Source organism: Mus caroli, unplaced genomic scaffold, assembly GCF_978045245.1.
Source record: "Mus caroli unplaced genomic scaffold, Mus_caroli_1 scaffold_6, whole genome shotgun sequence".
NCBI lineage: Eukaryota > Metazoa > Chordata > Mammalia > Rodentia > Muridae > Mus > Mus caroli.
In genome coordinates, this window is record NW_028227261.1 from 13,623,983 (window position 1) to 13,649,595 (window position 25,613).

General features: G+C 42.8%; 1 protein-coding gene and 1 pseudogene across 1 annotated transcript; both read right to left on the reverse strand.

The window, feature by feature from the left end:
- Window positions 1–5,605: 5,605 nt before the first annotated feature.
- LOC110292992 (oogenesin-1) lies at window positions 5,606–11,006 on the reverse strand. The gene is made up of 4 exons (XM_085838370.1): window positions 10,977–11,006; window positions 7,370–7,680; window positions 6,705–6,852; window positions 5,606–5,644 (listed from the first exon to the last, which is right to left on the reverse strand). The coding sequence occupies exons 1-4, from the start codon at window positions 11,004–11,006 to the stop codon at window positions 5,606–5,608; spliced, it is 528 nt and encodes a 175-aa protein (XP_085694496.1).
- A 5,261-nt stretch (window positions 11,007–16,267) lies between these two features.
- On the reverse strand, window positions 16,268–17,274 carry LOC147004160 (far upstream element-binding protein 2 pseudogene; annotated as a pseudogene).
- Window positions 17,275–25,613: the final 8,339 nt, after the last annotated feature.

Below are 25,613 nucleotides of genomic sequence, written 5' to 3' on the forward strand. Positions count from 1 at the left end.
CTGGTGAGGTGATGTCACCTGTGGTAATTGGTGGGGGCGTGGTTGTGGCTGGAGTGGAGAAAAACACTTGTAACCAGGGAGGCTGGGGGATTTTTAAAGAGAAGCTGCCTGAGTAAACTGCTTTAAGAAGAACCTGGTGGTTGTGTCTTTCTTGCTGGTCAAGTGGGATGCGACAATATTCATCCAGCCAATCCATGAGCATTGGAGATCTTTCCATCTTCTGAGATCTTCTTTAATTTCTTTCTTCAGAGACTTGAAGTTCTTATCATACAGATCTTTCACTTCCTTTGTTAGAGTCACACCAAGGTATTTTATATTATGTGTGACTATTTCAAAGGGTGTTGTTTCTCTAATTTCTTTTTCAGCCTGTTTATCCTTTGTGTAGAGAAAAGTCATTGATTTGTTTGTGATAATTTTATATCCAGCTACTTCATTGAAGTTGTTTATCAGGTTTAGGAGTTCTCTGGTGGAAATTTTAGGGTCACTTATATATAATATCAAATCATGTGCAAATAGTAATATTTTGACTTCTTCCTTTCCAATTTGTATCTTCTTGATCTCTTTTTGTTGTTGAATTGCTCTGGCTAGGACTTCAAGTACTATTTTGAATAGGTATGGAGAAAGTGGGCAGCCTTGTCTTGTCCTTGATTTTAGTGGGATTGCTTCCAGCTTCTCACCATTTACTTTGATGTTGGCTACTGGTTTTCTGTATATTGCTTTATCATATTTAAGTATGGGCCTTGAATTCCTGATCTTTCCAAGACTTTTATCATGAATGGGTGTTGGATATTATCAAATGCTTTCTCTGCATCTAAGGAGATGATCATGTGGTTTTTGTCTTTGAGTTTGTTTATGTAGTGGATTACATTGATGGATTTCCATATATTAAACCATCCCTGCATCACTGGAATGAAATTTACTTGGTCAGGATGGATGATTGTTTTGATGTGTTCTTGGATTCGATTAGCAGTAATTTTATTGAGTATTTTTGCATCGATATTCATAAGGGAAATTGGTCTGAAGTCTTTATCTTTGTTGGGTTTTTCTGTTGTTCAGGTATCCAAGTAATTGTGGCTTCATGAAAAGAATTGGTTAGAGTACCTTCTGCTTCTATTTTGTGGAATAGTTTTTGAAGAACTGGAATTAGATATTGTTTGAAGGTTGATAGAACTCTGCACTAAACCCATCGGTTCCTGGGTTTTTTTGGTTGGGAGACTATTAATGACAGTTTCTATTTCTTTAAGGGATTATAGGACTGTTTAGATCATTAACCTGATCCTGATTTAACTTTGGTACCTGGTATCTGTCTAGGAATTTGTCCATTTCATCGAAGTTTTCCAGTTTTGTTGATTATAGCCTTTTTTAGAGGATCTGATGGTGTTCTGGATTTCTTCAGGATCTGTTGTTATATCTCCCTTTTCATTTTTGCTTTTGTTAATTTGGATGCTGTCCCTGTGCCCTCTAGTGAGTCTGGCTAAGGGTTTATCTATCTTGTTGATTTTCTCAAATAACCAGCTCCTGGTTTGGTTCTTTGAAAGTTCTTCTTGTTTCCACTTGATTGATTTCGCCCCTGAGTTTGATAATTCCCTGCTAACTACTCCTCTTGGGTGAATTTGCTTCTTTTTGTTCTCGAGCTTTTAAGTGTGTTGTCAAGCTGCTAGTATGTGCTCTCTCTAGTTTATTTTTGGAGGCATGAGTTTTCCTCTTAGAAATGCTCTCATTATGTCCCATAAATTTGGGTATGTTGTGGCTTCAGTTTCATTAAATTCAAAAAAGTCTTTAATTTCTTTCCTTATTCCTTCCTTGACCAAGTCATCATTGAGAAGTGTGTTCTTCAGTTTCCACGTGAATGTTGGCTTTCTATTATTTGTGTTGTTATTGAAGATCAGCCTTAGTCCGTGGTGATCTGATAGGATGCATGGGACAATTTCAATATTTTTGTATCTGTTGAGGCCTGTTTTGTGACCAATTACATGGTCAATTTTGGAGAAGGTAACATGAGGTGCTGAGAAGATATATCCTTTTGTTTTAGGATAAAATGTTCTGTAGATAGCTGTTAAATCCATTTCTCTCATAACTTCTGTTAGTTTCACTGTGTCCCTGTTTAGTTTCTGTTTCCATGATCTGTCCATTGATGAAAGTGGTGTATTGAAGTCTCCCACTATTATTGTGTGAGGTGCAATGTGTGCTTTAAGATTTACTAAAGTTTCTTTAATGAATGTGGCTGCCCTTGCATTTTGAGCATAGATATTCAGAATTGAGAGTTCCTCTTGGAAGATTTTACATTTGATGAGTATGAAGTGTCCCTCCTTGTCTTTTTTGATGACTTTGTGTTGGAAGTCAGTCTTATTAGATATTAGAATGGCTAGTCCAGTTTGTTTCTTCAGACCATTTGTTTGCAAAATTGTTTTCCAGCCTTTCATTCTGAGGTAGTGTCTGTCTTTTCCCCTGAGCTGTGTTTCCTATAAGCAGCAAAATGTTGGATCCTGTTTGCAAAGTCAGTCTGTTAGTGTCTGAATTTTTATTGGGGAATTGAATCCATTGATATAAAGAGATATTAAGGGAAAGTATTTTTGCTTTGTGTTATTTTGGTTGTTAGAGTTGTCATTCTGTTCTTGTGGCTGTCTTCTTTTATGTTTTTTGATGGATTACTTTCTTGCTTTTTCTAGGTCGTGGTTTCAGTTCTTGGTTTTTTTTGTTGTTTTTTGTTTGTTTGTTTGTTTGTTTGTTTGTTTGTTTTTTCTGTTATTATCCTTTGAAGGGCTAGATTCGTGGAAAGATAATGTGTGAATTTGGTTTCATCCTGGAATACTTTGGTTTCTCCATGTATAGTAATTTGAAGTTTGGCTGGGTATAGTAGCCTGGGCTGGCATTTGTGTTCTCTTAGTGTCTGTATAACATCTGTCCAGGAACTTCTGGCTTTCATAGTCTCTGGTGAAACGTCTGGGGGAATTCTGATAGGCCTGCCTTTATATTTTACTTGACCATTTTTCCTTACTACTTTTAATATTCTGTCTTTATTTAGTGCATTAATTGTTCTGATCATTATATGTCGTGAGGAATTTCTTTTCTGGTGCAGTCTATTTGGAGTTCTGTAGGCTTCTTGTATGTTCATGGGCATCGCTTTCTTCAGGTTTAGAAAGTTTTCTTCTATAATTTTGTTGAAGATATTTACTGGCCCTTTAAGTTAAAAATCTTTGTTCTCATCTACTCCTATTATCCATAGGTTTGGTCTTCTCATTGTGTCCTGGATTTCCTGGATGTTTTGACTTAGGATGTTTTTGCGTTTTGCATTTTCTTTGATTGTTGTACAGATGTTCTCTATGCAATCTTCTGCACCTGAGATTTTCTCTTCTATCCCTTCTATTCTGTTGCTGATGCTCACATCTATGATTCCTGATTTATTTCCTAGGGTTTCTATCTCCAGTGTTGCCTCACTTTGGGTTTTTTTTTTTTTATTGTGGCTACTTCCCTTTTTAGGTCTAGTGTGATTTTGTTCATTTCCATTACCTGTTTGGTTGTGTTTTCCTGTTTTTCTTTAAGGATTTCTACCTGTTTGGTTGTGTTTTCCTGTTATTTTAAGGACTTGTAACTCTTTAGCAGTGTTCTCCTGTATTTCTTTAAGTGAGTTTTTAAAGTCCTTCTTGATGTCCTCTACCATCATCATGATATATGCTTTTAAATCTGGGTCAAGATTTCGGGTGTGTTGGGGTGACTAGGATTAGCTGAGGTTGGAGTGCTGGGTTCTGATGAAGCTGAGTGGTCTTGGTTTCTATTAGCAGTTTGCTTTTCACTGTCTGGTAATCTCTGTAGTTAGTTCTTTTAGTTGTCTCTGGTTAGAGCTTATTCCTCTCATTATTCTGTTAGCCTCTATCAGCAGACCTGAGAGATTAGCTCTCTCCTGAGTTTCAGTGTTCAGAGCACTCTTTGCAGGCAAGCTCTCCTCTTGCAGGGAAGGTACACAGATATCTTGTGTTCGGACCTGCCTCCTGGCAGAAGATCAAGGCCCGAAAAGAGGGCCTTTCCCAGAAGCTATTAGCTTCTGTAGTCCACACTCTCACCTGCGCAGACTAATCTCAGAGGGATCCAGGAACCAAGATGGCTCCCCCAAGTGCTCTGGCAACCCCACCTCCCAGGCGGGGCAAACACCTCTCCTCTGGCAGGGAAGGTGTCCAGATGTCTAGAGCCAGAAATGGGGTCTGCCTCAGAAGCTGTTTTCCTTCTGCCTGTCCCAGAAGCTGTTAGCTTCTGTAGCCCACACTCTCACCTGCAAAGACTAGTCTCAGAGGGATCCAGGAACCAATTTGGCTCCCCCAGGTGCTCTGGCAAAGCTTCCCCCCACCCCTGGGCAGGGCAAACACCTCTTCTCTGGATAGGAATGTGCCCGGATGTCTGGAGCCTGAAAAAGTGTCTGCCCGAGAAGTTGTGTGGCTTCTGCCTGTCCCAGAAGCTGTTAGCTTCTTAGTCCACACTCTCACCTGCACAGACTAGTCTTGGAGGGTGCTCTCATTTTCTTGCCTGCAGATTAAACCTATCCCCTCATCCCATATTTCTCCATATATAATTCATTTGCTGTGATCTAAATCTACTACACAAGAATTTCTTTCGCAAACATTGAGCTGTATGGGAATCCATGATCTTTGTGTCCCATTAATGAGACCTGTTCCTGGGATGAAATGAAATGCACAAATCTAACATTGACCTAATTATGGTGATGAAGAATGAAGAAACCAGACACAGGTACAGAAATGTTGGGAAAGATTAGGCTCTGTGGTCTGATAGGGACATACATGCAACTCAGAAAGTCAACACATTTATTGTACGCAGTAAACAGATTGGGCCAGTCTCATGAAATGGTGCCTCTATTGTAACACACTCAAACTACAAGTGCTTGATGCTTTCTGTAGATGCAACATCCATTCACCAGCTCAGAGGAAGGTATTGGCATTCCTGTGTATCTCAGACTTTTAGGTGATTGACATTTTCATGCTCCATTTAGCAGTTGACATTCACTTAGGATTTCATCAGTCCCCAATACTAAGTTTCGATTTCTCAGTTTCACAATCAATCTAATAGTAGTTTCACAAAATCGCAACATTGGGTCTCCTGATCATAAATGTAGCACCCACCACATTTAGAGCATTGGGTTGTTTGAAAGGAGACACTATGGAGCTGTCTTTTGGCTCTAAGTATATCCAGGAGCTCAGGACAAAAACTTTCTAATCTGTGTGTTAGTATTACACCACTGTCATCATAGCACTCCAGAGGGGCAGGGTAAAACTCATAGATCAGCTGACTCAGCAGGGCTGTGTGGTGTAGAAGTTGTTTCAAGAAAGGCAGAGAGACATTATTATCATAAAAAGTGATCTTTCTGAGGTGAGAACATTGGCTTAGGGCGGGCAGCAAGGCACTTAACTGAAAGTCCACTATACAACATGACTCCAATTCCAGGATTTTCAGGGTACCTCCAACTCTCTGAAGGAGAAACCCAAGAGGCTCAAGGAGTAAATCACATAGATATATATCAGTAAGATGCAGATGTTTGAGTTCACAAATATTCAGGCAATAGGGCAGGTAATCCAAGTCTGACTGTGAGAGGTCACAGTTACTGATGCAAAGTGTCTCCAAGGGCTTTTTCAGGCACCTGGGGAGAGAAGAAATGATTGCTTTTTGACAAATGTTGTTGAAAAGGGTCGTTATAATTGACAGCTAAGCAGATGGCACTTCTCCCAAGCTCATTCTGGCTACACTTTGAGGTCAATTCTAGGATATGGCCTTATGTTATCTGCTCTCACAACTCACAGTATTCTAGTCTGAGGTCTGTAGTTATCACTATAGGCATGATTCAGGACATGGCTGGAAAACAGCAATGGATATATCAGGCCAACATGGTGCATGTAGGAAGAACTACCTACTTCAAACAAAATTTAACAACTACTAGGGCTGTTGTTAAGAGTTTTCAGATGTTTTACTCCTCCAAAGGCCATGATCCTGTCTTCATCTTGAAACTCAGTGTTGCATATAGCTCATCTGTTCAACCTGTTTCTGAACTGAAAATCTTCCACACATGAGCTATAAGAGGCATGCTTATGCCTCATCATACATATCTTAGCACACAGCTCATTGGCTCAGATATGTTATGTTTCAAACAGTGCTAGGTTTATTGTGGCCAGATTATCAGGGACTCCCTAACTTAATAAAACAAAAGAAGAAAAAAGCAAAAGGAAAGTGATGTGTTTTCTCTGGTCTTACTGGACTCTTTCAGTCCTTCCTTACCTGAGGTATTCTTTCAGGTTGCCTTTTATAAAAGGGACATGATTTACATAGAGTTTCTGGAGACAGTGGAGTGTGGGAAGTTGAGAAATCAAGCTGAATATTATCTCCTCATCAAGCTTTTCAGAATCACCGAAACTGAAGGTACCTATGATTTGATCTAGTGTGAGTGTGAAAAGACTTTTCATCAGTTTCAGGTAGGGATTAAGAAAAGCCAACTCTTCTATGCAGATACATCTTAGGATAAGCTCCTGTATACAGTCTGCGTGTACAGTTTTGAAGATTTCTATCACTGAGGCTTTGTTTAAGCCTTCAATTACTAGCTTTCTACAGCATAGATGAATAGAATCTTTTCCCTGCTGGGCCCACTGCAGCAAGTATGTGGTAGATTCATCAAGTCTGCCCTTCATGCAAAGGACTTCAGTCGTCACCTTCAATTCTTTCTTCACCTCACAGCCAGGACTGTTCTCAATTGGCTGCTTCTCTGTCGTGAACTCTGGTAAGCCTTCACCTTCATGGGATCCAGCCCATAACTTCAAGTCATGTTCTCTCCAATTAATTACTCTGAGTTTGCACCTACTGTGAGAGAAAAGAGTATAATTATCAGAAGATAAAAGAAGACACATCTTACACTCTGATTCTCTTCACATCTCATACATCAGCTCTTTCTTCCAAAACTTTGCCTTTTCCTTTGACTAGAATTAAACCCCAAGTGTCACATGCTCAGTAAATGCATAACATTCTTTGCATGATGGTCATCTTTAGCCCTGTCTTTCTTCCCTTGATTCCAAGCTCCTTAATCACAAGCTCTTGTACCTTTGAGGGATGCAGGAAAGACCCATTTCTCACTGGCTATGTCTACTATTCTTCTGTCTTCTGCATTAGCCATTATTTGCCCAGGGAGCTGAGACTGAGCTTAAACCCCTATACCCCTATAAGCTTCTATACCCAGTGAAGAACAATCTTGAATGTGGGGCAAAGAGAATATTGAAGATCAGAAGTCTCTGATCCATGGTTGGCTAAATATTCTCTGTCACTAGTTGCTTCTTCTCAGCACTCAGAGAACCTTTCTCCAATCCTAGTTGCTTTTGCCTACCTGGTTTGAACCTTTTGTGCAAGCAGTATATCTAGTCCCTCAAGCATAGCCTTCAAAGTCTCCAGGTTGCAATCATTTATCTCCTTTCCTAAAGAAAGGTATGGGAAGGGCCACACAGGTATCATGGCCTTCAAGATCCCTATATGTCCATCAGTGAAGGCCTCCTCAAAAATTACTGGGAACAGATTCTGGGGCAGGTCCGTGAGAGCAGAAATGGACAAGGCCTCATCCCTCAGTAGACTCTGAATTGCCAGTTTCTGGAGGGTGGGTGGAGAATAGCATTTCTCTGTGACGTCTTCTAAAGAGTCATCCTAGGGAAGCAGGTAAAAAATACACCATTAATGACAAGAAATTTAGAGAGCCCTTCTGCCCACACAGGGAAGTGTGAGGGCTAGATCACTACTGATGAGGATAGAGAACTCAGTTTACCAATTTGATCACCCTCAATTTTCTTTCTTTGTTTTTAGAGACAGGGTCTTTATAGCAGTACCTGTATTCTGAGCAGTCTTGCAATTTGCTTTATAGACTACACTGGCCTAGACCTCAGTGAGACTTGCCTGCCTGGGCCTCCAAATTGCTAAGATTATATGTGCGTTCCACCACTGCTAGGCAGATGCCACCATAATATATCTAAACCAGAACTGCTTGGTCTGCCCTTTGCTGGTTTTAAAGCCACAATTCTCTCTGGTGATATGAAAATTCTCCCATGTATCCTAGTTCCCAAAGGCCACATCCAAGTTTAGCCACAGTTTGGATGAATACATCCCACTGGGAAGGGATCACCAGGAACTCTGAAGGCTCAGGCAGTTGTTTGATGATAAATAGACTATGCTTACATTTCTAGGTCTTCAAAGAAAGCAAAGGAAAACAGTTTCCAAACTTCCACAATCCCTATTCAGCTACACTGCATAGAACATGTCATTGAAATTCCTATCACTAATTATTGACATTAATCTTTGATTATTACTCATGATGGCCTTTTGGGGAAAGTGTTGGGGAGGCTCCAAGCTTGAGTATTGCAAGCTACAGAGCTAAATAGAGTTGTAAATACTACACGAATATAATTAAACCTTCAGTAGTCATTGGCACAGTATGTAACTCTTTAGAAAGAATCCAGGAAGAATAAATCATGAAGTAGAGTTTAAAATCCACATGCTGAAGGCAGGAGGTTCACAACCTCAATGCCATAATTTGTACCTTCTACAGCACCATAACAGCTTTTCTGAGACCTGCAAAAACTAATTAAAGACCAAAAATGTAAGAAAAAGGAGTGGAAATTTTAATTTCAGGTGATATTCAGATTTTTCATTAGAACACTAAATAAAAATAGGCAGGATTGTTTCTGAAAATTTGAAGACATCCTGGCTTCCTTGAAAAGAATAAACCATGTATCAATGAGCACATGGAAAAACCTTGTTTTTTGTTTTTTGTTTTTTGTTTTTTGTTTTGTTGTTGTTGTTTTGTTTTGTTTCCTTTTACTTTTTTCAGACTTGTTCTTATCCATGGCTGTTTTGAAACTTGCTTTATAAATTTGGCTGGTATCAAACATAGATACCATTTACTTTCTGCCTTCCTGTTGCAGTAAAGTGAGGGTATGAGAGGATAGGAGTGACGAAGACTATGATTGTGATATTATATCTATTAAATACACACAAACACACACGTATATGTATATACATGTACATATACATACACAATATATACCCAAACATATTTGTATATATGTGTATGCATAAACATTGATATATATATATGTGTGTGTGTATACATATATATACAGGTTTCTTCTTGCAAGGTTTCTTCTTGCAAGTTTGAGAACACCCTGAGTTCCATAAAATTAGAGACTATGTATCAGTGAGAAGCAAATACCATTTGCTTGGTTTGCCTTATTTTTTTAATTATGTATTGCTTTATTTCTTTAATGAATAGGAATATACACTTCCTTTCTTCAGACAGCTACAAAGAGGGCATTTGATCCTGTTACAGATAGTTGGGAGCCACCATGTAGTTAATGGGAATTGAACACGGTACATGTGGACGAATACTTAATGTTCTTAACCACTGAACTATCTCTCAAACCCCTTGTTTTGGTTTTAGAGACTAATATACTACCTAGCTGTTTTGACACTCACAGCCTCCCTCTCCGTTCCTGTTACTGAGATTAAAAGCACACCAAAGAATGCCAGGCTTAAAGTGACATAAAGATCAGTAGTGAAGCAACTTGTGTAACTCATATCTGACATTCCAGGCAAAAGTGCTTTGATTTCAAGATCACCCTGACATTCTTAGTGAGACTGTTCAAAAGACAAAAACAAATCTGTATAAAACAAAATATCCCACAAAAATGACAATGACCCAATTAATAATTGGAAGTAATTGAGAACACACTTGGATATTCTGATTCAGCAGCTGCCCTCAGGTGGTCTAGGTAGAAGAATCTCTGTAAGTTTAAGGCCTGCCAATCTTTTCTTTTTAATTATATTCAAATTATTGCCCCCTCCCACAGTTCCTTGTCAAATTCCTCATCTTCCTTGTCTCCAAGAGGGTAGTCCCATTCCTGTAGAGCTTCAAGTCCCTCTAGGATTAGTCTCACCTTCTCCCACAGAAGCTGGACCAGGCAATCCTCTGCTATACATGTGCCTGGGCTTCGGACAAGCCTATATATGCTACCTGGTTGGGTAGCTCAGTCTCTGGGAGCTCCCAGTTGTCAAAGAAAGGTGAGGCTGGTGGTGTTCATATTGGGTCATCCTCCCCTTCAGCTTCTTCAATCCTTCTCCTAATTCAACCATAGTAAAATCTTGAATGGTCAAAAATCAAATAAATATTCAAAGTCCTTGGTCATCAGTTAAATGCAATTCAAAATGACCTTCAGATTACACCTTACAATAATCAGAATGGCTATGATCAAAATCTCTGGTGACTGCACATGCTGGTGAGGGTGTGGAGAAAGGAACACTCCTCCATTGCTGGTAGGGTTGCAAACTGGTGCAGCCACTTAGGTATTCAATCTGGTGGTTCCTCAGAAAATTGGAAACATGTCTACCTGACAAGCTAGCTATACCACTCTGGGGCTTATACTGAAAAGACCTCCCACCATACTACAAGGATACATGCTCTACTATGTTCAGAACTGCCTAATTTGTAATAACCAGAAGCTGGAAACAACCCAGATAGCCCTCAACCAAAGAATGGATACAGAAAATGTTATTCATTTACAGAATGGAATACTATTCCACTGTTAAAAAATAGGACACCATGAATTTTGCTGGCAAATGGTAGAACTAGGAAATATCATCCTGAGTTAGGTAACTTACTCTCAAAATGACATGCATAGTATATACTAACCAAAAATGGATATTAGCCAAAAAGACAGAATATCTAGGATTGAGGCCAAGCAATCTTGCCTAGAAATAAGTGATCTCAAAACAAAACAAAACAAAACAAAACAAAACAAAAAAAACAAACAAACAAAAAAAAAACAAAAAAACCAACCAAACAAACAAAAAACCCCAGCAAGTAATACGGTGTATAAACAAAATTTCAAGTGACGACAAGGCTAGACTAGGTTACATGAGATGAGGTATTCTGATGGAGCTGAGGTACTTACCTGATCTGGACAATGGCCACAGATCACCATATTTGGGCAAGGGAAAGCTGTGACTCCAGGCTCCAAGAGACCTAATCTATACTTCCTCTCCCTGCTATGAATCATTATATACCTTTCAGCTGAACCCTCCCTTTGTAGCCACACCCTCCCAGCTAAAGTCAGCCGCTGATTCAATAATTGAGTCTCCATCATTGTGTCTCCATTCACCTGCTCATTTTCAGATTTAAATAGTGTAGGTAAATTGGACCAGATCTGTACACAGGAAGAATCTAAGACCAGACCCATAGTCAAGAATTGATTTACTGAAGACAAGTGGTTATGCCTGATGCCCTTACTCACATTACTTACAAAGCTGAGTTAAGTGGATCTCTGAGTTCAAGACTGCTGGTTTGTGTATGTATGGCTAATGACTTACCTCGTAGAAGTTGAAGTAGCATTGTGGGTGTGGACTTTAATCCCCTTTTCCTAGCTTCCTGGGAGCCCTTATTCTGCTAGCAGCATCTGGAGTTCAAGGCTGAGCCTGATGATCTGTCAGTTCTTAGCTGTGCTAACTTGAGAAGACTGAAGTGGGAGGATGCCAAAAAGATCAGTTTAATTTCACCTTCAGCTACACAGTAAACTTGAGGAGAGCCTAAGATAATGGTCATCATCTCTTCTAATCGTATGTACATCCAACCAAAATAAAGAAAGTTTGCTACAAGGGAAAAGCTGGCCTTCATTTTCCAGAAGGGAATGGTGTTAGAGAAAGGATCATCCAGTCTACAGGGTCTGCTACATTCTTTAGGACTGTGGTTCCAGACACCTCTTCATCTCTCAGGTTCTGTCTGTCTGTCTGTCTGTCTGTCCCCATCACCCCTTGTTGCGGCCAGCCAGTGGCTCACATGTCTGAGTTCTAGTCTGGAAGGCATCTTGGAAACCTGGAAGAGAGGAGGGAGCTAGATGGCTCTAGAGAGATGGAACCAAGACAACCATCTGATCAAGGTTCTGTTTTACTATTCCTGACACTGGGTTATGAGGCAGGGGAAGGGGCCCATTCCCGCCAAATCATCCCTGGAGTCCAGTTTCAGGTGACCAGGTGTTTGGCTCAGGAACAGGTAGGTGGCAGGCAGCAGCAGTGGGAGTGACAGAATCATAGGACAGCAAGCTCTACCCCGATGCTCTCTTCATACTAACAGTGAAACTTGATCAGCCAGGTTTCAGGCTGAAGGGGGTGAGGTTACAACCCCTGATGCACTTAAATTCAAGACAGGGGTGGGCTAGAAGGTGGGTGATGCCCTGAAAAAAAAAAAGAACAAAAGAAATGTATTACCTGCCTCCCACCCCAAAACATGTGTCAATTCCTTTCCAACTAGGCAATAAAACAGGACTGTGAGTTCTGACCCCAATGGATATAGAAGTGTCACTATATGAATTGTAAGAAAATCTAAGCCCACTTTCTGTTTTCCTGTGATTCATCTCCCTCATATGCCCTCTTAAGAGAGTAAAGGTTGTATGTCCAGGCACTGAACATGGCCTGACAGTCTCTTTGTTTGTGAATGAAAACTTATTTCCAAGAAGTGAAAATGCATCTCAGGCTTCATCTCTAGTACAATTTAATTTGTGGGCTTATTGTTTTTGTCAGAGACCACCTCGCTCTGCCTTTGAGGCCTGGGGTTAAAGGTATGCAACACTGTGCCCACATCCATGGTCAGTTTCTATGGAAATAGCATTTATATGCTCATTCTGAAGGAATTCCTCTACCACAGCACCAAGCTAAGGCAGGTGATTCTGCAGGTGTACTCTGCCCACTTGAGGATGCAATGATGACTTGTGTTAAAGCTTTTTAGAACAGGTTCCCTCCATTTTTCTGAATTCCAGGATATATTATAGACTCTAAGCATACTAGAATGTAAATGTTATCTTCATCTTACTTGACTCTTCAGAGAACTCAGTCTATACCTTGGGACATTGCTTTTAAGCATAACATGGCAGACATTGCTTTTAAGCATAAAAAGACATTGCTTTTAAGCATAACATGGCAGATGCATGACAAATATATCTCTGTCTACAAGGTCAGAATATGTATGTTTATTCCAGGCTCAGTATAACCTCTCATATCACACAGCACACATGTGAACGGCCAGGAGGAAAACACTACTCACTTGTTATCTGACTCTCCTGAGAATTGTTACTCTGTAACCCACACTTCCAGGTTGACCCTTCTGGGAAATACTATTTCATAGATCTCAAGGGTCCCCAAATTTTATGCATCCATCTCCAAGGACCACAGAGAAAGTCATCTCCACAGATACAAAGCTCTAGATCAATCTTCTCTTACTGGGAGTAAGAGAAAAATGTTGGAGGAGCCGGAGCACTGAGCTGGGACTAGGATATCAGGAGCACAGCCCTGGAGTATTGGGAGCACAGAGTTATGCTCCAGACCCCCCACCCCCTTGGAGGACAAAGAAACAGATGCTTATCACTGGGCTAAGTATATGATTGATGCCCAGTGGTCTTGCTCTTGGACCCTCACTTCAGAGATAGTGACTCTGAGCACGTTCGATGCCCCAAATGCTTAATGCCTCCATCTCCAGCTCAGTTATGGGGGAAAGGCATGAACTCTCTCTCATTCCTGTGCAAGGCTGTACTGTGTTATTTCTACAGCCCTGTTTTTTACTTCATCTAAAAAATTCAATTCAATACTTTATTTTCTTTATTAAAATAAATGAGTATATGAGTACATGGCTGTGTCTGTGTGCAAGTATGTGCAGGAACTCACAGAAACCAGAAGGGGCATCAGATTCCCTGGAGCTGGAGTTAAGATGGTTATGAGCTGCACTATATGGGCGCTAGAACCCCAACTCAGGCCTTGTGCAATTACAGCAAGAACTCTTAACTTATGAGCTATCTCTCCAGTCCAAACTGTTTTTGTTTTTTTGAGATTCAGTTTCACTGGCTATTTCTGACTGTCTTAGAACTGACTTTGTAGACTAGATTGGCCTGGAACTCACAGATATTTGCATGCCCCTATCTTCCAACACCTGACATTAACACAGCTTTTCTGTATTCTTAGGAAGCTCTTCCCAGTAGATTTCACCTGGTGATGTTGGTCTCTCTCTCTCTCTCTCTCTCTCTCTCTCTCTCTCTCTCTCTCTCTCCCTCCCTCCCTCCCTCCCTCCCTCTCCCTCCCTCCCTCCCTTCCTCCCTCCCTCTGTTTTGTTACCATTTATTTGCGAACTTAAAAATTAGCGATAAAATGTAAAAACTGCCATGCAATTGTTTTGTTTTGTTTTCATTTTATCTCACCTTCAACAGATGACAATGTACCAGGCCAGTCTTGGGGTTGGGGTGGGTATAGGAAGGAGCCAGGGAGAGCCGGGGCAGAGAGAGAGAGAGAGAGAGAGAGAGAGAGAGAGAGAGAGAGAGAGAGAGAGAGAGAGAGAGAGAGAGCAGGAGGGACCTGTGACACCCATACCTGGTTCAAGGAATGTTCCAACTCTAACTTAAAAAAAAGTTTATTTAAAAACAAAAATAGAGCCTCAGACAGTACGGAGATGGTGAACCCTCAGAGGGTGGGCTCAGAGGGTGGGGGATAGAGATTTATATATTTCTATACATATATCATTTTACAGGTTTTGTTCTGCTCTTTGTGATTTAATTTTTAAACTTTTTTTTTTTTTGCGGGGTGGGGGCAGAGGTTAAATTCTTGCTATTTTCTAAGGCTTGCTCAACATGAAGAATCCTGATTTTGGAGAGGAAAAAGAATGAGCGAGATAGGGAGCACCTCGGCATGAAGGGGATTCCCAGCCCCCTGGGCAGCCGTTGCTCTCTCGCCAAACCAATTAAATATAGAAACCAGTAAAAGAAGCCCCCAAATGGAACTAAAATGGAGGAAAAAAGTACTTTCACAGATGAAGTTCATATACATTTGCTTCATTTGCCTGCAGAGAGGGAGAGACAGGAATGGTCATGGCAGGAGGTGGCCTGGCTACAAGAGGCTGTGACTCCATGCAGTGGGCCAAGAGGCCAGGCCCAAGCCCCCATAGGCTAAGCAGGGGGCTGTGACTGTCTGTCTTGGGGACTCCACTGGCCAGACTGCTCCTTGATGGAGGAGGATTCTGCAGCAGAAGCCAGAATTGCAGAAGAGACCACACAGGGGAGAAATGCCAGGGGGGAGGGGGACTGAGGAGGGAGGCAGCAGCGTCATGCCTACTTCACAGACAAGACCAGGACAGAGGCAAGCACACAAGAGATGGCCTTGCCAGGCAGGGAGGGCCCAGTCCCCTCAGTGGGCTCCCCTATATCCCAGCAGAGCCAGGGCCTCCTGCAACACACAGTTACTTGGACATGGGGGACAAAGATGGTGGGAAAAAAAGGCAAAATAGTGAGGCTGAGAAGGGGAAAAGATTTTGAGCGAGCGGGTTCAGCAATGGGTGTGGTCCCGACTTCCTGCACCTGGGACACCACAGCAGTTCAGAGTTCCACCTTTGCGGCCTGTGCCCACAGCTCCGGATAACATTGTGCCAACAGTGGCTACTGAAGACCCTCTTCTGTGAGCTTCTGCATCCATCGAACTCTTCCCACGGGGCCAAGCCTGCCATCAAAGGGCACACCCTGCAGGGGAAAGGGTTTCCAGCACTACCCACTAAGGCAGAATGGACGGTGGCCGATGGGTTGAAAGGAGAAAAGAGGAGGAGGAAGGTGGCAGTTTCCACTTGCCTGCTGCTGTCCCTGCTGTGTGGGAGGTGGCTGTGGGCCATCAGGGCCTGGGGTCTGTCCATAGTAAGCAGTCTGCTGCTGATAATACTCAGCCCAGGTGGCACTGTAATCAGGCTGGGAGCCAGGGGTGCTCCAGGACCCCCCCCCCACCAGTGACCACTTGTGCTTGCTTCTTCTAGTACTCCTCCCAGGCCTTGGTGTAGTCATGCTGTGGGGGTGCTGCTGACCTTTTCCCCCTTTTCTTCCTTCCTTCCTTCCTTCCTTTCTTTCTTTCTTTCTTTCTTTCTTTCTTTCTTTCTTTCTTTCTTTCTTTCTTTCTTTCTGTCTCTCCCTCTCCCTCCCTCCCTCTCTCTCTCTCTCTCTCTCTCTCTCTCTCTCGCTCGCTCGCTAGCTCTCTCTCTCTCTCTTTCTTTCTTTCTTTCTTGTAATACTATTCCCAAGCCTTGGTGTAGTCTGATTGGCCAATGAGTGGAGGCTGGGGGTGGGGTGGGGGCTCCCCCTGTGCAGGTGGGGCTGCAGGGGCTGGGGCAGAGCCTGGCACAGGACCTGCGGGTTGCTGGTAGTAGTGGGATTAGTACACAACCCAGGCAGCATTAGGGTCTGTAGCCTCTGCAGCAGCTTTGTTTGGGTCGAGAGGGGCAGGTGGTTTCCACTGGGGTTAGGTATTGCCCCATCACTGAGGCAGGTCCTGGTGAGGAGGGGACCACCAGCATGTGGGGGCGCCTAGTTGAAGGGTCCAGGGTTGAAAGGCCCCATGGGTCTAGCAGGGCCTGGTCCAGGGCCTGACCCTCTATCTTCTCCTCAATGAGCTGCTTTGCATGGTCAGTCTGCTGGGGCGATTTCCTGGATCACAATCAACTTGAAATTGGGGTCCCTGTTGGGCTGTAGCTGCCGAGATATTTCCACAAAGGCGCCTGTCTGCTGGTTAATGGCCTTCACATTCTCCCTGTCTCTGCCAATGACCAGCCCACACTTACGGGGAGGAATGGAGAAAGTCATCTCCCTTCCAGGAGATGACTCAGTTGCCCAGTTGCCTTGGCCTCTGCCCCGGCCCCTGCCCCCAGGGAGCATGCCAGGGACCTCTGGGGGACCTAGAGGCCCTCTCCGAAGAAGACTCTGGAGGAGGTCATTGATGATCCGGGCTGCGGGTTTACACCGATTTGGAGGCCCCATAATGGGAGCAATCTTCTCAGGGCCAGTCCCATCATCTTGCTTGAACGGGATGCGCACCATTCTGGATCTTCTTTATCATCTCTCCACTTCGGCCAATAACTACACCAACTGAATGCCTGGGTACAGGCACATCAATCAATGCCTCCACCAACCCCAGATCCGTATTCATTGAGGTCCCCAAAGCCACCTTGATCACGTTCTTGAAGGATGTCCTTCACCATCGCACAGGCTTGCTGTACTTTGGGTCCCGGATAATCCTCAGTGGCTTGTCCACATTTGTGTTCTGGGAGCCATTCTGAATTAAAATCATCTTCACCCCTGCCCGCTCCTGCAGCTGCTTGATGGTCTCTCCACCCTTGCCAATGACCAGGCCTGCCTTGCCAGCAGGTATCCTGATCTCCTGTACCGTGCCATTCTGACCTCCCATTGATGTTGTCCTGGAACTCTCCTGGGGCAGGGGGGGAGGTCATGTCCCTGAGACACGATGTCATCCAGCCATCATCTTTGCCTTTTGGACAGACTCAGGTGCTCCAGTCAGAGACCTGCTGCGCTCAGGTAGGCCACCACTATCTGGTGAGATCTGAACTTTGCAGCTTGAGTCCTGCTGGATTTTTGTTTATCTGCTCACCACCTCTGCCAATGATCAAGCCCACCATGCGGTCCGGACCCCCATACTCTTCTGTCATTGAGGTCCTAGGGGGGAGGATGAATGGGTCCCAGTTGAGAACCAGTCGAATCTCCCTGATAAGACAGTTTCTTGCTGTCTGTCTGTTCTCCATCCTCCAGCTGTCTCTTTTGGCCCCCCGAAAACTAAATCACGGTGGTAGCAGCACCACCTCCGATTTTGACTGCAATCTGGCGGGTCCACTGCATGGCATCTTTGCGGATCCCAGGGCCACAGCCACCAGGAGGCTGTGAGGGGCACCCTGACACACCTCCTCCACCAGGGCCGCCTCAATCCCCAAACCCCTGTGGCACCTTCCACTGCCACCAGCAGGAGGCCTGTGGGGAAACCTTCAATCTGGGGCAGGGAAGGGCTTGGTGTGGAGGCTTCAAGCTGAGGAGGCAGCAGTGGCTCACTGCTGGAAGTGGTCTTCTTCTTCTCCTTCTCCTTCTCCTTCTCCTTCTCCTTCTCCTTCTCCTTCTCCTTCTCCTTCTCCTTCTCCTTCTCCTTCTCCTTCTCCTTCTCCTTCTCCTTCTCCTTCTCCTTCTCCTTCTCCTTCTCCTTCTCCTTCTCCTTCTCCTTCTCCTTCTCCTTCTCCTCCTCCTCCTCCTCCTCCTCCTCCTCCTCCTCCTCCTTCTCCTTCTTCTTCTTCTTTTTCTTTTTCTTCTTATTTAATAATAATTTTTATTAGTTATTTTCTTTATTTACATTTCAAATGCTATCCTGGAAGTCCCCTATAACCTCCCCCATCCTGCTACTCTACCCACCCACTCCCACTTCTTGGCACTGGCGTTCCCCTGTACTGGGGCATATAAAGTTTGCAAGACCAAGGGCCTCTCTTCCCAATTATGGCCGATTAGGCCATCTTCTGCTACATATGCAGCTAGAGACACAAGCTCTGGGGGTACTGGTTAGTTCATATTGTTGTTCCATCTGTAGGGTCGCAGACCCCATCAGCTCCTTGGGTGCTTTCTCTAGCTTCTTCATTGGGGGCCCTGTGTTCCATCCTATAGATGACTGTGAGCATCCACTTCTGTATTTGACAGGTACTGGCATAGCTCCACAAGAGGCAACTATATCAGGGTCCCTTCAGCAAAATCTTATTGGCATGTGCAATGGTGTCTGGGTTTGGTGGCTGATAATGGAATGGATCCCGGATGGGTTAGTCTCTGGATGGTCCATCCTTTCGACTTAGCTCCAAACTTCATCTCTAAGCTGGACTCCAGAAATTCAAATAACCCCATTAAAAATGGGGTACAGAGCTAAACAAAGAATTCTCAACCAAGGAATACCAAAGGGCTGAGAAGCACTTGAAAAAATGTTCAACATCCTTAATCATCAGGGAAATGCAAATCAAAACAACCCTGAGAGTCCACCTCACAGCAGTCAGAATGGCTAAGATAAAAAATTCAGGTGACAGCAGATGGCTGGTGAGGATGTGGAGAAAGAGGAATACTCCTCCATTGCTGGTGGGATTGCAAGCTGGTACAACCACCCTGGAAATCAGTCTGGTGGTTCCTCAAAAAATTGGACATAATACCACCTGAAGATTCGGCAATACTTCTCTGGGGCATATACCCAGAAGATGTTCCAACTGGCAATAAGGACACATGCTCCACTATGTTCATAGCAGCCTTATTTATAATAGCCAGAAGCTGGAAAGAACCCAGATGTCCCTCAACAGTGGAATGGATACAGAAAATGTGGTACATTTACAAATGGAGTACTACTCAGCAATTAAAAACAATGAATTTATGAAATTCTTGGGCAAATGGATGTATCTGGAGGATATCATCCTGAGTGAGGTAACCCAATTACAAAAGAAGTCATTTGATATACACGCACTAATAAGTGGATATTAGCCCAGAAACTTAAAATACTCAAGATACAATTTGCAAAACAGAAGAAAATCAAGAAGAAGGAAGACCAACATGTGGATACTTCATTCCTCGTTAGAATAGGAAACAAAATACCCATGGAAGGAGTTACAGAGACAAAGTTTGGAACTGGTCTTTTCTTAATCACCACTAATTTACAGCTCTAGATGGTCAGCAAAGCAAAGTTTCACTTTATTTGTTGTGGTATCTGGTTAACCACAGATGATTCTTCAGCCCCCTGCACCCCCCCCAGCTAACCAGAAGCAGAGAATCTCAATTCAAAATAGCAAATAGCTTTGATAGAGTTATTAAATTTCCCTCTAAAATTTCAAGAGCCAGGCCCTGTATCTTCTGCCTTGTTTCAGCATTCTCATCTTATCTTTCAAGTTTCTCAAGAACTTTCCACTGAGTTCTCAACACTCAATGCTTTTTCTATCTCAAAGTTCCAAAGCCCTTCCACAATACAACAGCACACATGCTCAGGACAATTTCAGCAATATCCCACTATGCTGGTACCAACTTGGCTTAGTTAGGGTGTCTATCAGTGTGAGGAAATACCGTGACCAAAAAGTGATGTCGGTCTCCCATGTGTCACCAGTAAATTGCAGGGTGCAGAGGGTAAGAGGAAAAAAGAAAATGCAGAGAGAGAGAGAGAGAGAGAGAGAGAGAGAGAGAGAGAGAGAGAGAGAGAGAGAGAGAGCAGAAGGACCATATCCTTACCGGGAATAGATCTTTTCTTAATACAATGCAGGCTTAGTATTAATAAAGGAACAAGGCTTTTTTCTTACAAACTTGGGGTTTATTAAAAGGGTAGAAGCTTTTTCTTTCTCTGTGAGCTAGCATTATTCTCCTGCTTCAATAGAAGTTTGTTACTACAAACTTCTCCCTAGCCTGGCAAGCAAGACACATCTGGACAAAAGGGAAAAGGCTCTAGCAATTGATACTTTACTTAATCTCCTAGTGTTTTTGGATGAGGTGTTAAATGCCTTAGCCTTCAATTTCTGGCCTCAGAGGAACACAGAAGGCAGGTCAGCTACAGTAGCAAAGTAACTTAGATGTAGATAAGTGAACTTTTATTTATTAGACAGCAACCCTAAATATCTTAAGACAATAGCCTTTCTTTTTTTAAATACGTAAGTCTAATTTTTTTTTTCCTAAAAAGACATGATAACATCAGAATGTATACCTATTGAGCTACTGGAGAAAACATCTAAAGTCAAATATTCGAATCAGATTCTCCGCTTGGAGATGGATAGCGCTTTCCCAACTCCAGACAATGCACACATAAACGCCAAATCCAGAACTCCTCGGATTCGTTCTTCAGAGCAAGATCAAGTTAGCTGACAGCTTTTTTTCTAAAAAGGATTCTTTTTGAGTCATGATTTCAGAGTGTTCAGTCAGAGTTCAATTGGCCCTACATTCTTGCAAGAACATCAGGGTGGTGGGAACCTGTGGTAAGGAGACCTCCCAAGGACTTCACATCATAGCAGACAGGAAACTGAGAGACAGCAGGCAGAACTGAACTGCTAAAGTCCTCTTTCCACAGAGTCTTCTGTCCTTGTTTTCCAAGGAGCTTGCCCCTCTGAGTCATCGATACAGTAAGACATGGAGCCTCAATGTAACAGCTTCAGAGCAGAGATCTTGTATAATCCTGTGATTAACTGCACAAGATTTGTGTGTACAAAAGTGAAGGTTTGTGAGGATGCACACTGTAGACAGAGCTGACACGCCTTCATCTCCATATATGTCAGTATGCCCACATGCAACACCTTTGGAACACCTATAGGTAATGCTATAACTCCTCTGCTACCCACAAAGTGGGGAAAAACCCACTGTAGCAACAGCTCTGTCCACCCTGACTGCACCAAAGTCATTAGGGTCCCATATGTTGTTACTATAGAGGTAGACACCAGAGGTAGCAAGATCCACGCTGGTCCATGAATAGGCTTGACAGCCTGTCTGGCGATGTCCGGAGACCCTCTGCATGGGAGCCCACAAGGCCACCGATGTATGAAGGCTTCTGGTGGAGTCACTCCTATCCCCTCTCCACCTCTGCCTACGCCAGAGCACGCATGGTTGGGCCACTCAAGTTGCCAGTCTACACTAAGGACCGCTAGGGCACCAAGGGAAAGCATGACAATAAAAAGTCCTACTTTTCTGCCATTGCTCTTCTCCTTCCACTGTGTCAAGGAGATCCTGGGTCTGGGCCCTGGCAGCCGTATTTCAAAGAAAGTTTTTTTAGTGTTTTGAACAGAATCTCAGGAAGCTGAAGTGTATATAATCTTGAAACATTGGGCATTTTTTTTTTCACTCTGAAAAATCTGGAATGATGGAGGAACAGGAAAAGGGAACACAAGAATATGGGAGGGGCCAACACAATATTGAAAACACAACTTTCAAATCTCTTTTGCTGTGACAAAGTTGGTCTGTACTGTTGACCTAAGGCAGAAAATAAGCCCTTGTTCTCCAGATCAGTACTCCTCCTTCAAATAGGAACCAAAGAATTGTTTCTTTCCCAAGTACATCCAAAAATGCTGGAATACACATGCCCTATCTCAAATGATTCACATGACTCCTGGCTTTTATTTCTCAGAGTCCAGCAGTGACCTCTCTCATTGCCAACAGGAGCATCATGCAGCCTCCATGTTGTAGACACAGACTCCTCCACAAACTACACAGCTGTTACTCACAAAGCACATCTTGTTTGGCTTCCTTATAACTTTGAGTGTGTCCATAAGCTCAGAACAATGTTGGGCAAATCTGTGTGGGAGGACATTACCAATTTCATCATAGACCTCACTGGGTGGAAAGGGTATATTTCCCTGGTCAGCTGTCTCAGGTTGGCAGTGTGCTGCAACAGCTTCTTCAGACAGTCCATGGACAAGAAGTTCTTCAGAAAATTGACCTCACTGAGCTGGGAACATTTGCTCAGAGCAGGCAGGAGGACATCAGTTTGGAAGCCCATGATCATACAACCCTTCAATTCTAGCTTCTGTATTGTAGCTGTCAATCTTTCTAGCAGTCTTCCTAGAAGTCCATGACTTAAATTTCACAAGGTGATACCACTCAGGTCTAGCTGTTTGAGCTGATGGACTATTGGACACTGGGACAGACAACTCATATTGGAATTTGACAGCTTACATTGTATGATTGCAAGGGTCTCTAAGGAACCCTCTTAGCACCTAGAGAGAAAAAAGAGATCATCTCAGTAAAGTTCAATAGTGACAGGAGGTGTTTTTTCCCTTTATTAATGTGCAATGGTTTATATATTCTTGGACCAGGGAGTGGCACCATCTGGAGCTGTGGCCTTGTTGGAATAGGTGTGACCTGTTTGAAATAAGTGTGTCACTGTGGGTGTGGGCTTAAGCTCTTACCCTAGTTGCCTGGAAGTCAGTCTTCCACTAGCAGCCTTTGGATGAAGACTTAGAACATTCAGCTCCTCCTGTGCCATGCCTGCCTGGATGTTGCCATGCTCCCACCTTGATGATAATGGACTGAACCTCTGAACCTGTAAGCCAGCTCCAATTAAATGTTGTTTTTATAAGACTTGACTTGGTCATGGTATCTGTTCACAGCAGTAAAACCCCAACTAAGACAAATGTAAAGCTTATTATTAAATTTTGAGCCTTGATCAGAACCTTTGTTTAGGCCTCATCCTTCTCTCACCCCCTTACCTTAGTTTCAGCCCTCCTTTCAGGTAAACCCAGTTCACCGGTGGCTGCTGGATGACATTTAGGTATGTCCTGTGGATCCCTAAGTTCTCCAAGACTTTTATCATGAAGGGGTGTTGAATTTTGTCAAAAGCTTTTTTGGAATCTAATAAGATGAACATGGGATTTTTCTTTCTGTTTCTTTATATGGTAGATTACAACAGACTGTTTTTCATCTGTTGTATCATCCCTGCATCTCTGGGATGAAGCTTATTTGATCATGGTGATAATCTTTTTGATAGTTACTTGGATTCTGTTTGTGAGTATTTTATTGAGTAGCTTTACATCTATGTTCATAAGGAAAATTGGCCAGTAGTTCTTTTTTTTTTTTCTTCCTTATTTTGTTGATTCATTTTGTGCCTTGGGTATCTGGGTGAGTGTGGCCTCATAAAATGAATTTGGTAATGTTTCTTCTGTTTCTATTTTGGGGAATTATTTTAGAAATGTTGGCTTTAACTCTTCTTCAAAACTCTGGTAGAATTCTGCTCTAGTTTTAATAACTGCAGCAGAAGACTATTGAAGATGCCAATATCATGGGATGTCCACCAAAAAGAACTGCAAGAGTAGAGTGGAGTCAACAAGAGCCTAGAGTGCTACAGATGGCAGAGCTGGAGGAGTGAAGCAAGGCCTTTGGTAGAGCCTGAAAGATCATGTGTGGATCCCAGACAATGGAACAAGAAGCTGTGATGTTCAAGTTGACTTGGATATCCCAAGATGTTAAAAATACCAGAGCCATGGGATACCTTCTGAGGAATGCTGCTAACAGTAGTGGACTAGCCCAAGGGAAACAAGTTTGTTCTAGTAAACAAAGATAAAAAAGGAGTAGAAGATCTGAAGACCCCTTTCACATCAGACATGGTGATATATAGAGTTTTAAGTTTTAAGCCTTGATGCTGCCATGCTCCCAATTTGCTCATAATGGATTGAACCTCTGAACCTGTAAGGCAGCCAAAATTAAAATTTGTCATTATAAAAGGTACCTTGGTCATGATGTCTGTTCTCAGAAGTAAAACACTCATTAAGATATCCTGGAAAGGGAAATTGTAGAATTGGGACTCTAGTATCAGCCTTCTTCTGCCTACCATGAGCCAAATCTCCTAACACAAAAGTGTCAGTGGTGTGTGTGTGTGTGTGTTTGTGACAGAGAGAGAGAGAGAGAGAGAGAGAGAGAGAGAGAGAGAGAGTCATTGAGGATATCACAGTGTGAATCAATGGATCATGGAGCTGTACCCTTCCCCTGTTGATTGCTATGGTGACATGAGTTATGTTGTAGTAGAGAGACTTGTATTACTTTGTTCTAAGATCATGGATATCCTGAGGATTCTGAGGCAGCATGAGTCAGTTCCCATGTTGTGCGAACAGGAGATTCCCTGTGTTGTCTGGGTCAGACTGAGATCCATGACTAACTGCAGTCAGTACAAATAAAGCTATTTTGACATTTTTCTTATGTTTCTCTTGCCTGTTCATTAGTAACATTCTACTTGTATGGCTCTTCAATGGTTTGTATCTGCAGGATTGTGAAACTAATGTGTTTGATGCCAATTTTCATCCTATCAATGGAATTTTGGGGAATTATGGAGATTGTTATCCAGGGTAACCCAAATTTCTATGGGAATAACAAGATGGTAGACTCAACAGTATCAGAGAAAGATTCAATAGAACAAAGAAGAGAGTGTTCCTGCTTTTTTTGCATTTTAATTTACTTTTCAAAATTTCTCTCCTGTATCCCACATGGGACTTGAGCTCCTAATTCACCTGATTCCACTCCCTGAGTGCTCTACTACCATACCCAGCATGCACAGCACATGTTTATGAGGCCATATTCTTCAGAGATCATCTTGTATTCAAAGGACACTAGTGAATGACAAATGTCTCTCTCCTTCTCTACAGCCTTTACTCTGTGCAAATCTGAGTTGTCACTATTCATTTTTGATGTCTGTCTTTGTTTTGGTAACATTTGCCAAGCTGACCTCTGCACTCCTTTTGTAGCCATCACCAGTATCAATAAAAGCAAATAATTCATACTTGCTTATCTTCATTGTCATGTTCATGAAAATATAGACTAGTAGCTCCATTGCTTCAAAGTCACTGTTGTTATCTGGTGTCCATGAAACAGTTCTTTGTAGGAATTATTCAGTAGGGATGCCCTAGACAGAAGTGAGAGCTGGTATAGGACCACTTGATTCAGAGTCCCCTCGAGGTTGATCTCTACTAGATGTCAGAATTTGAGATTATCTACATCACATGTATATTCATAGGTTGTATTTCTCAGGTAGAAAGAAATGAAGCCAAATACTCATTTCTGCATGTTTCTGAGAGTTTTGCCTTCACCTACTCCTTTGTATCTTATCTCCACAGTACCAGTGAAGATCAGAAAAGGGCACTCACTACTTTATCTAGCACTGTCGTTATAGAATGCTGTAAACAAACTGTGGATGGTGATAAGGGATACAGGGGTCTTTGAAAGAACAGGCATGCTGTTTATCGATGAGCTATCCCTCAGCATCACCACTAT